The 12,410-nt window shown below is 34.7% G+C and overlaps 1 protein-coding gene across 1 annotated transcript; it reads right to left on the minus strand.

Annotated features, from left to right (window-relative positions):
- LOC109342396 (zinc finger protein 3-like) lies at positions 634–1,455 on the minus strand. The gene has a single exon (XM_019580387.1). The coding sequence runs from the start codon at positions 1,453–1,455 to the stop codon at positions 634–636; it is 822 nt and encodes a 273-aa protein (XP_019435932.1).

Here is a 12,410-nt window from a genome sequence, read left to right on the forward strand (position 1 = left end):
ATCATTTAATTATTAATAAAATACTTAATATATTTATTGCTTACTCATTCACAAACCATTGTATGTAATTTTTAAGTCTTTTTATCTATTATCATAACTTTAATTTGGGACAGATCTCATAACTTTGATCATTTTTAAAAGATAGGAGGAAGTACTATTAATTAAAAAATGCATACCATCTCTATTCCTTATTGCATACCAGTTTTTCTTAGTTACAATTTCTGGATTACATGCCAACTTTTAATTGGAAAAACAAGGGTAAAGACAATTGATGTCTCAAAACTTCCTTAAGTTGCAGATTATTTCCTAAAAATTTAGTTATATGCATATATTGTTGGTATTTAAATAAAAACATGTATGAACTATGAAGTATTCCTTCAAAAATATCTCATAGAGAAGAAGGATCAAGTAACAAGAGTTTTACATATTCAACAATTAATTTGTATACATACATAAAATTTAACAAATAATCTGCAAGTGAAAAATAACCATATACTAGATGAAACACAAGATTTTATGAAGAAGGGCATATTTGATTCATGAACATAATCATTTAAAGACAAATATAAATGATAAAAGGAAACTACATACGAACCATGAAAACATCAAAATCAAAATATACCTAATGCAAAACTAGGGAAAGCTAAGTCTGAGACTCAAATCCAACTCCTCTGAGGCTTGAGGATCTTCAGCTGAGGCTTGAGATGCAGCAGGAGAAACCCTAAGATCTTCAAGATAGTTTCTAACACCAGCATGGGCTTGAATTTGATTAGCCTCATTGATAATAGGTAGAGAAGTCTGATTCATTGGACCAAACAGATTCAAACCCTGGAAGTTTGACCTTGACGGAATTGCACCACCACCACCACGATCGGTCCAAGAACTAGTACTCCCAAATGGGTGTGCATTGAAGGATGTGCTTGGAAAGTGTAACCCTTGGTGATGACCATAAGCAATGGATGAAAGCCTAGGACTTGACATGCTTGGAATCTGAGCCATGGGGCGCTGCAAATGCACACCATGATAAAGGTTCAAAGGTGAAGAACCTTGGTAATAGTTTGTCAAATATGAATATTCATGTCTTGAATAGCGGGAACCAAACTCATCACCATACATGTATTTGTTCTTCTCTTTTTCAAGTAAACGCTCATGCTTGTGAGCATTTTGGTGACCCCCAAGTGCTTGGGGGCTTGAGAATTTTCTATCACAATATGGACAAGAATGATCTAGTGGTATATTTTCCTTGATTTCTCTATCATTGGAGGGCTCAGAGGATTTCACTAAAGAATCACACTCAATGGAAGTTCTCGTTGATTTAAAAGGCCTAGATGTTGATTCATCGACTATAGAATTACTACCGATCCTCAAAGCCTCTAAAGGCTGGGGATCAGCATCATCCACAATCGGTTCATCATCCATCTTGCGTTTGAGCTTTTTCTCCTCGATATTTGGCATTATTGAGAGCCTCTCTCAAGAATCACAGAAGGGAAGATAGGTATTTTGCAAAGAAAGGTGTGTGGTTTTAGGAGAAAAGAGAAGGGTATTTATTGTGAGAAAAATTTAGCATAAAAGGAAAATATGTGAAGGGAGAAGCACCTAGGCGCGCTTGTGTTATAGTAAAGTGAACTTATAAAGGAAATAAAGATATGTTGCTTCATATTTTACAACTGTGTATTATCCTACAAGATGAATATCATACAGCCAATAATTTTGTTAACTCTGATTTTCTTTCCTAATTCCTTCTTTGGTTCAACGAACCTCATTATCTCAAACAATGAGTTGCAAATATTAGGGTGTTCAAATCCAGACCGGTCCAATAATAAAACCGAAAACCGATTCAAAATAGACTGAAACCGTAAAAATCGAATGCATTTGGACCGTGTTGGACTTATTTTTTAAAGACCGATTGGTCCGGTCCGGATTTTGATGTCACCTCTTAGATTCAGACTGATCCAGGCCGGACCGAAATTGTATGTAAAATTTAAGTGTGTAATACTTTTAAGTGTCTTGCAAACTTAATCTTAAATCCTAACTCCAAAATTGTACATATATTTTATTTGTTATATTCTATAACACTTATATATATGTTGCTATGTTTTAAATCATATTGATTATATTTGATACATTTTTTAGAACTTAAACCAATCCCATAACCAAATAAAAAAGATTCAAGTATTATTGTTGTGAAAGTATTATTGTTATTAATCATCGGTGGAATATTATAACTATTAAAATTACATTACCGATGCTCATATTATTATTATTGATATCTTGTTGTTGTTACTATTTTATACTTTTATTATTATTGTCTTATTGTTTATTACTACTTTATGATGTTGTTTACTTATACTATTGTTGTACATATTTTAATGTTGTTGAACACTATTTTTATTGTTGTTTTATGCTTAATATTTAGTCATTTTTATGAGTTTTGAATATAAGTGCAATTTTAATATTTTATAAAAAAACCGATCCAAACCGAACCGAAACCGCATATTATATTTGGATCGGACATCTTAATATAAACAGATCAGATCGATCCAGACCGCATATTAATTACATGTTTTGATCGGATCATTTTTTGCCTAAAAATCGATGCAAATGGACTGTGCGAATAGTGTATAGAATCTAATTCTATAGGTAACTAGGATCTAATTCTATTAGTGTATAGAAACTTTAGCCAAAATATTGAAACCATTTACCAACATATAGATTTTTTTTATAAGCAAAATTAATTTAAAAATATATAAGAGGTGTCAACCCAATTATAAGAAAATATTAATACAAGAAGTGTCAACCCGATTATAAAAATAGATCAATACAAGTAGAAGGATTAATGCATCATTGTGTAAATTAGAAAGAATGAACAACCACATTGTTAGAAAACCATAACTACAATCCATGATCTGGATATAACTATTTTTTAACATTTTGTTTGTATTAACCAAACCATTATATTTTCATCACCATTTTCTTCACACTTTATTGCAATTGTTTTATAATTTTTAACCAAAAAAATGTTATTTATAAAAAAAAATGTGTGATGATAATGTCTAGGATATATGTCTAAAAAAGGTGTAATAAACATTATAATGATGATTTATTGATAATAGGTGTATACAGTTGTTCTAGCATTATATAAGGACATATATACATATATACGCGCCTTTCCTTTTGCTATTCTGTCGGTAGTGAATCAAGGGCCATTTGTATTGATATTTAGAATTAGATTTCCAAAATTCACATTCCTAAGATATGTTATTGTCAGGAATATCATTGCTAGGTATGCTGAAAAGTATATTTAGTATTGATAATTCATAGAAATGTTTTTTGACATTCCTTTCAATATCTTGATTTTTTTTTAGTTTCTGATGCATAATTCCTGAAATATATGATATCATTATTGGAATATCCATATCATATAAAGTGTTATCTGAGTATTACGTTTTTAAGGCAATTATAGTGGGAAAAGGTAACAGTGTAAGTAATTATCATATTTATAGAATAAAATAAATAAATAAATAATGATGATTAATTTGTATGCCTTTTTAATGATACATTTAATTAGTTTTGATATTTTTAATGATACTTTTTTATCATTTCTATTTCTTTGTTCCGAATCAGATTTTATAATTATTTTTTAACAGCCTTATTTGTAAGTATGGTTAATATGATATAAGGATGTCAACCTCATTATAGGTTATAAGAAAATTTAATACAAGTAACGGGTTTAGTGTGACATTGTGCTAAGGAATAGGATTTAACAGCAACATTGTTATATCGTACCAAATCCAAAATTTAATCTGAATCAAATTTATATTTGGGATTAAATTATGTTGTTCCCTAAATATGACATCATGTAATATCATCCTACAATACATTAAGATTATACAGCCAAGAATTTTGTGAACTTGGATTTTCTTTCTCAATCCATCCCTTGTTCAACTAACCTCATGATCTCAAACAATGTTTTGCAACATAAATTTCATACTCTTACTAGATTTCTGATTTCATATTGTTGGCAAACTCTTGATGAATACAATATCATGTTATTGCTGGTAGATGACTAGGATCTAATTATATAAATGTATGTAAAGCTTATTGAAGCAATGTAGCAACATATAGATTTATTTACCTTTTTGTTTGTATTAATTCAACCACCATACATCTCTAGTACTTTTTTTTCTTTTGTATTAATTAAACCTTGATATTTTTCATCACTTTTTCCTTAACATTGTTTTGCACTTGGTTTAAAATTTATTTTATTAAATTAATTGCATTATAACATTAGATAAAAAAAATTCAATAAAATAAAAGGCTGATAAATAGTAAATGACTTGATTTTTTGGTCTAGTTACAAGTATCATTCATAAGACACAATCTTGTTCAAGCCAAAAACATTTATAACATAGTGAAGGTAGATTTCTAGATAAACAAAACTTGGACCTAAGTTCTTTTTTTATGGACAAATAATTCGATTAAATTAAAAAAATACTAGAGATACAAAAAGTTACTGGAGATCTAAAACTAATTAATATGATACTAAATATTTACATGAGTTACAATCTCAATCAAAGTATGATATTATAACTTTTTCACATTTTTTTTAATCCATCCCCATGATTTTACATTCACACTCTCCACCATTTTCTAGATGGTCTCCGCAATATGCTGGATAGTCATGATCTCAAAAATGTCTTGCAACCTAACATGTTTTTGCTGTTTACAAAATTTGTTGCAAGAAAAAAAGATGTATCATTGGAATCAACCGCCCATTCGTTGAATGTGATTTGTTGGGAAAGTATATGATAAAAATGGGATGAATGAAAAAGGAAGAAATAAATGTACAATTTTACCTTCTAAACAAAATTTCCTTCTGTTCTTCAATGGGTAGCGGCTGCTGGTAATATATGGGATAAAATATAGTTTTGGTCCTCAAATTTATTAATTATGCAATTTTAGTCCTTTTATATATGATTTCATACTCCAAATTATATGCATGTACAAAAATAGTCTTTTACTTAAGTTTCCATCAAAATCTAACAATGTTTCTTATGTGAAAGATATTGTTTAATATAGTATTACATGTCATGCTATATTTGTGAAGAAGATCTTGCTCCTGACCTTGGCACGGTTTTGATGAAGATACCAACATCACCAAAAAGAAGAAAAGGAAGATGAATTATGAAGACAAATGAAGATAAAGCTTCAAGACATTAGATTAAGTCTTTGTAAGTACTTCTATCCTAAACTCTTAAGTATATACAAGTATAATTGCTCAAACTATTTTTTAGAAAATGTGAGACACTTTTAAAAGACTTAAAACATTTTTCAAAAATAGTGTGTAACAGGTTACTTAATTGAGTAACAGGTTACATGTGTGAGAAAAGAGTTATCCAACTGAAAAACTGATTTTTGAAAGCTGAGTAACCGATTACTCAAAATAATTTTTAAGCATCTGTTGGACAGAAAGTTTGAGTAACCGATTACTCAATGTAAAATTCAAATTTCAAGTGGACAGAAAGTTTGAGTAACCGATTACTAAAATGAGTAACCCATTACTGAGAGCTGTTGGAAGTGTTTTTCAGATTTCAAAGTGAAAGGTTTTCACTCCAAACGAAATCTCTTCACTCCAAAAAACTCATACACTTTCAGAAACCTTCAAAGAGTGTTTGTAAACTCTATATAAAGGCTCTAAACTCTCACACAAACAACAAACACAACTTTCATACAATTTTCTCTCAACTCTCAAAAGCTCTCACACTTTTTCTTAGAATTTATCTTTGAACTTTTTGCAACTTGTTCTTAAACTTTCAAGTTAATTTTAAAAAGTTGCTTCAAGCGTTTCAAAGACTTTTACAAAGAGCATTATATACTTCTATATATATTCAGAGTTTGGATTGCAAGTTACATAAGTTTCATACTTGTAAAGGCAATCTGCCATAATTGAATATTCTTCATTCTTGTAAAGAATTCTTTCTTTCACGGGGTGTGAAAAGAAAGGGGAATAGATTCACTTGGAAAGGTGTTTTCCAAGGGTATAAGAATTAGGGAGTGTGTAAGGTACATAGAGATCTCGGGGTGAGATATTGTAATTGCAACTCATAATTCTTAGTGGAAAATCTCTTGTGTGGCAAGAGTACTAGACGTAGCCTTCGGTGGACAAGAAGGTGAACCAGTATAAAACTCCTTGTGTACTCTCTTCTCCTTATCTCTTTCATTTTATTTCCTATTATTTTCTGCATATTGTTCCGCTGCACTTTAACTTTGATTTTGCAGAAAAAACGGCCATTATTTTAAGACAACTAATTCACCCCCCCCCCCTCTTAGTTTCACTCTGATACTTACAGAAAACTCTCGCCAAGGGGTTCAATATTCGGTTTACGGTAAGCAAGGAACAACCTATATCTTCATACATCATGTCCGGCATACGACAGGAATAACACAAGCCTCTCCGTGCATACTTGGACAAGTTCAACATGGAAGCCATGAAGGTTTGCACCTTAAGTCTAGAGGTGGTGGTACACATATTGGTTAAAGGGCTGCAAGACGACCTCTTCAGGAAAGAACTGGCAAAGTATTCGAACCTTACTATAGAAGACCTCCGGTCAAAGGCCCATCAGTTTATTAACCTAGAAGAAACTCAAAACCAAGCCGCCTATCTTGTGACCATAGAGAATTCCAACTCCCCTCACGGGAAACCAAACAGCCAAAAATCCATGAACATCCGCGAGATGACCCTCCCCGACCATCCGATAAACCAAAACACTCCACTTATACTCCCCTCAATGCTAGTAGCTCTAGAATACTACAAGAAGTCAGGGCTACTCATCTTATCCAGCTCCCTAAGCCCATCATGAGGAGAAAGCTAGGGACCCAAGACCGATCTAAATACAGTGACTTCCACAATATTTTCGGGCATGTTACAGAATAGTGCACCCAGTTGCGGGACATTATTGAAGACTTAATTCAAGCTGGTCATTTACAACATTTTATTGTTAGGGAATTCCGGTAGGGACGATCGCCACTATCACGTCGACCCAGTCCTTCTTGGAGACGCTCTCCCCCAAAAAATCAACAGGAGCACCCTTCGAACAGGGACCGAGGAGATAGGTATCGCCCCAGTAACAGATGATAGAGGAGTCCAGTGGACATTAATCCTATATTAGGAGGATTTTCCATATGAGGCACCTTCAGGGTAACCCAAAAGTGGTATGTTCGGGGAGTCATCTAGGAAACTGTCCGAAATCCTCACCAACAATATGAAAACAGGTTGGCGCCCTCAATCTCCTCCGATGATCGTGATTATGATGGTGTCATATGTGGTCAGGACAATCCCCTCGTCATCACCGCCAAGATGAATAACAAAAAGGTTGGAAGACTTTTCGTTGATCAAGGCAGTTCGACGAACATTATGTTCCAAGACTTGTTCGTCAAAATGGAGTTGAAGGATAGAGATTTTCTATCCTATGACGGTCAGTTGGTTAGTTTCACTGGGGATGGAATCACCCATCGCGGGTATATGGACATATGGCTGACCATCGGGGAACATCCCGTAACCTAGACAATTCAAGCGAAGTTTTTGGTAATTGATTGTAATTCTGCCTACAATGCTATTCTATGCCGACCAACACTAACCGTCTTGAAGTAGTGGTCTCCACACCATACTTACGCATGAAATTTCTCTCATCTGACCTATGAGTGTGAACTGTTAAGGGAGACCAACACAACGCTATCAGCTGCTACCTGATGAGCCTACGCCCAAGTCAAAAATCAAAACGAACACCACCCCCGATGAAAAGGCAATGGGGTGTGCACCTTGTTGAGTTAGACGCCAGAACATACGAAGGTGAGTTTCGAACTCAGCCCGATGGCGAAAAAACTTCCTAGCAACTTGGGCCTACAAAGGAGAATTTGGTATACATTGGAAACACCCTCGCCGAAGCTCAAAGGTCGAGGTTAGTTAAATGTTTGGAAACTAACAAAGATATTTTTTCTTGGTCAGCTGCATATATGTCTGGGATTAACCACTCAATCATTTGCCACCGATTAACTACACAGCCTGAGGCATAGCCAATAGCCCATAAGAAAAGAAAAATGGGCACCGAAAGAACAGCCGAGGTTACTCGGAAAATCTTTGAAATCCTAGAAGCTGGTTTTATATAGGAAATTACTTATACCACTTAGTTGTCCAATGTGGTACTGGTCATGAAACCATCAGGGAAATGGTGGATGTGGGTAGACTACACGAATCTGAACAAAGTATGCCCCAAAAACCAATATCCCCTCCCAAACATTGATCATTTAGTGGATAACTCCTCCAGCTATCAATATTTGTCATTCATGGACGCCTATTCCAGATACAACCAAATACTTGTGTACCCACCAGATCAAGATAAAATTGTTGTCATCACACCTAAGGCTGCATATTGTTACATGGTCATGCCTTTTGGGTTAAAAAACGTAGTGGCTACATATCAGAGGATGATGAATAATGCTTTTGAGGATTAGATCGGGAAACATATGAAGGTCTACATGGATGATATGATTGTCAAATGTCTGGTTACAGAAGACCATTTCTCTATTCTGAAAGCCATCTTCAGGCAGTTACGTAAATTTAACATGCACCTCAACCCGAAAAATATACTTTTGGGGTTGAAGCCAAAAGGTTTCTAGGGTTCTTACTTATAGACCAAGGTATAGAGGCAAATTCGGTGAAATGGCAAGCTGTTAGAGACATGCAAAGCCCTCGCTCATTCAAAGAGGATTATTAGTTGAATGGGCGATAGGCAGCATTATCCATATTTCTCCAAGCATTCATCAAGCATTTCATCCCTAAAGTAAAGAAAAACATTTAACTGGTCGGATGATTGTGAGAGGGCCTTCCATATTTTCAAACAATATTTGGTCACTCCCTTAGTGTTCTCCAAGCTAGAACCTACTAAAACACTCTATGTTTACCTAACACTAACTGAAGAAGCAGTATCAACCGCCATGGTCAGAGAAAATGAAGAAGGCCAGAATCTGGATTACTTCACAAGCAAAGCTTTGTATGGTCCCGAGCTCAGATACCAAAAGTTGGACAAGGTCGCCTATGCATTCTTAGTAGCAACAAGGCGGCTACGACAATACTTTCAATCCTACCATATGGTGGTAAGAAAAACCAACTCATTCAACAAACCTTGTATAAACCATAGTTGGTTGGAAGAATGATCTCTTGGTCCATTGAGCTCTCACAGTTTGATATCTGGTATGAACCCAGGACAACTCTCAAGAGTCAAGTATTATCAGATTTTATCGTTGAGCTGACTACCCAACCAGATAACTCTAGTCAGGCATCGACAATTTATATAGATGGGTCGTCCAATCCCTGAGGAAGTGGAGTTGGTATCTTACTAGATAACGGTCAGGGCATGACCATTGAGCACTCATTAACCTTCACCTTTTCCACATGAAACAACCAAGCCGAGTACGAAGCATGCATAGCTGGTTTGAAGTTAGCCATGGAGGTTGGTGCATAAAAAGGTAGCTATCTACAACAATTCCCAATTACCCATCTCACATATAACATGCGCCTACCAGACGAAAGACACACTATTAGGTAAATACTTAGCTAAGGTTATAGAATTGAAGGCTTAGTTTGAAGAAGCTTTCATCCAACATGTCCCGAGAGAGCAGAATGTTCGGGCAGATATCTTATCCAAGCTGGTTAGTACAAAAAGTTATTATTGTTAGAAACAAAGCTAGACTAGTAGCCCAAGGATACAATCAGGAAGAAGGTATTGACTTTGGTGAAACCTTTGCTCCTGTTGCTAGACTTGAAGCTATTAGGCTATTGCTTGCATATGCTTGTTCTCTTAATTTTCAGCTTTATCAAATGGACGTCAAGAGCGCATTTCTCAATGGCTATATTCAAGAAGAGGTATTTGTAGAGCAACCTCCTGGTTTTGAAGACTACAAACATCCCTCTCATGTTTTCAAATTAAAGAAAGCCCTCTATGGCCTAAAGCAAGCTCCTCGCGCATGGTATGATCGTCTAACGAACTTTCTAACAGAAAAAGGTTTCACAAAAGGGAAGGTCGACACTACTTTATTTATTAAGGAAATTAATCATCATACTTTATTAGTTCAAATTTACGTTGATGATATTATTTTCGGTTCTACTAATGAAAATTTGTGTAGTGATTTTAGAAAAATTATGCAAGGGGAATTTGAAATATCCATGATGGGTAAGTTGAATTATTTTCTTGGACTTCAAATAAAACAGCTTGATAATGGCATCTTTGTGAGTCAATCCAAATATTGCAAAGACTTGTTAAAAAGATTCGATATGGATGACTGCAAGCCGATAGCTACTCCCATGGGATCAGGAACATACATCGATGCAGATGAACCCGGTAAATGTATTGAAATATCTAAATATCGAGGTATGATCGAATCTCTCTTGTACTTAACTTCTAGTAGACCTGATATAATGTTTAGTGTATGTTTGTGTGCTCGCTATCAATCTAAACCTAAAGAATCACACCTAGTTGTTGTTAAGAGAATTTTGAAATATCTAAAAGGTACAACTGACGTTGGATTGTGGTACCCTAAAGGAAGTATATGTGAACTGGTTGGATACTCGGATTCAGATTTTGCTGGATGCAAATCTGAGAAAAAAAGTACAAGTGGTACTTGTCATATTTCAGGCAATGCTTTAGTTTCTTGGTCTTGCAAGAAACAAGCATGTGTAGCTCTAAGCACTACTGAGGCTGAAAACATAGCAGCAGGTAGTTGTTGTGCCCAAGTGTTGTGGCTTAAGCAACAATTACGAGATTATGGCTTAGACTTAGGCTGCACTCCGCTGAAATGTGACAATATTAGTGCTATTAATCTTACAAAGAATCCGATTATGCATTCTAGAACCAAACATATAGATATAAGACATCACTTTCTAAGGGACCATGTTCAAAAGAAGGATGTATCTGTAGAATTTGTTGATACTCATAATCAACTAGCATACATTTTCACTAAACCTTTGGCAAAAGAACCTTTTTTATAAAATTAGACTTGAACTAGGCATTCTTGATGAAGCTTACTTGTCCTAAAAATGCTTTTATATGATTACGTGTATGCTTCACCATGTTATCACATGCCTACTTGAACTTAATTATGTGCATTTATGTTTATATGCTTCTATTTTTGGGTTAAAATCTTTTTCATAGCTCTAAAATTGCATAAAAATGGGTTTTCTATAGTCAGTAACTGATTACCCACTATGAGTAACCGGTTACTCAAACCTGCTGTTTGTCAATTTTTAAAATTTGAAGTTAGAGTAACCGATTACTTAGAATGAGTAACCGGCTCTAAGCAGGTATTTAAAGGAAAATTGCATTTTTCAGAACCTCATCTTCTTCCCTCTACTCTCTAACTCGTGGTCAACCCTTTTCCCTCTAGACTCTTCATTTCTTAACCATTTTGGGTGATTTTTGTGTCCATTCATATCACATTGTTCATTCTAAACACTTCTACACCATTATTTTTGTGATTAGTGGCCCGAATCAAAAACCCCCAAAATCCCAAAAACCTAAAACTCCAAAACACACATCCATGGCTTCTTCTTCCAAGAAACAGAAAACCAATGCTTCACAAAGGAGTCAAGGAACATCTATGGAGTCTAACCCGCTTGATTTAGCCAAGCTTCTTGCTAATGATGATCAACGCAAAGTTTTTGAGGAATACTTTCACTGCAGACCCATTTTCACTCCGAAATTCGGTAAGATTGAAAACTTTGAAGGTTATGATTTTCTATTTCCTTTTCTTTTGCGGCAAAAAAACCTTTTTGACTTTTGCTGGGAAACAAACGACATTTATCCCGAACTCATTCGAGTTTTCTACTGCAACTTGAACTTTCGGAAAAACCGTTTCACTTCCTATGTAAAAGGAAAGGAGATTGTGATATATTTGAAAACTATGAGTTCATTGTGCTGCAACATACCTTATAAAGGTAACATTGTTGGTTTCGGACTTCAATGTGATTGGGATAACTATGATCGTAAGGAATTCTACTACTCTATGTGTAGAATTTCTAAGGAAGAAATAGAAATGCGTAAGCATTAAAGCTTTGGGAAAACTGTTTAAAACCGAGATATCCTTTCTGCTGGACATCTCAAACTCGAAGATCGTTTGTTGCATTATCTTCTCAGCTATGTCATTTTACCAAAATTTTTAAACCATTCGCAAATAAATGACATAGAACTCCAATTGATGTATGCCATGAAAATGAACATCAAGATAAATTGGTCTGAGATGTTAGTGAGGCAAATGTGGAATGTTCGAGGAACTCAAAGTCCTTTGCCTTATGCAATCCTCATAAAAAATTTCTACAACATTTCGGTGTGTCTACAAATGGTGAAATTAAGGTACCT

The sequence above is a fragment of the Lupinus angustifolius genome, chromosome LG03, assembly GCF_001865875.1.
Source record: "Lupinus angustifolius cultivar Tanjil chromosome LG03, LupAngTanjil_v1.0, whole genome shotgun sequence".
NCBI lineage: Eukaryota > Viridiplantae > Streptophyta > Magnoliopsida > Fabales > Fabaceae > Lupinus > Lupinus angustifolius.

Excerpts from the sequence above, each read along its gene's own strand:
- LOC109342396 (XM_019580387.1), bottom strand. The coding sequence starts at position 1,455 with ATGCCAAATATCGAGGAGAAAAAGCTCAAACGCAAGATGGATGATGAA.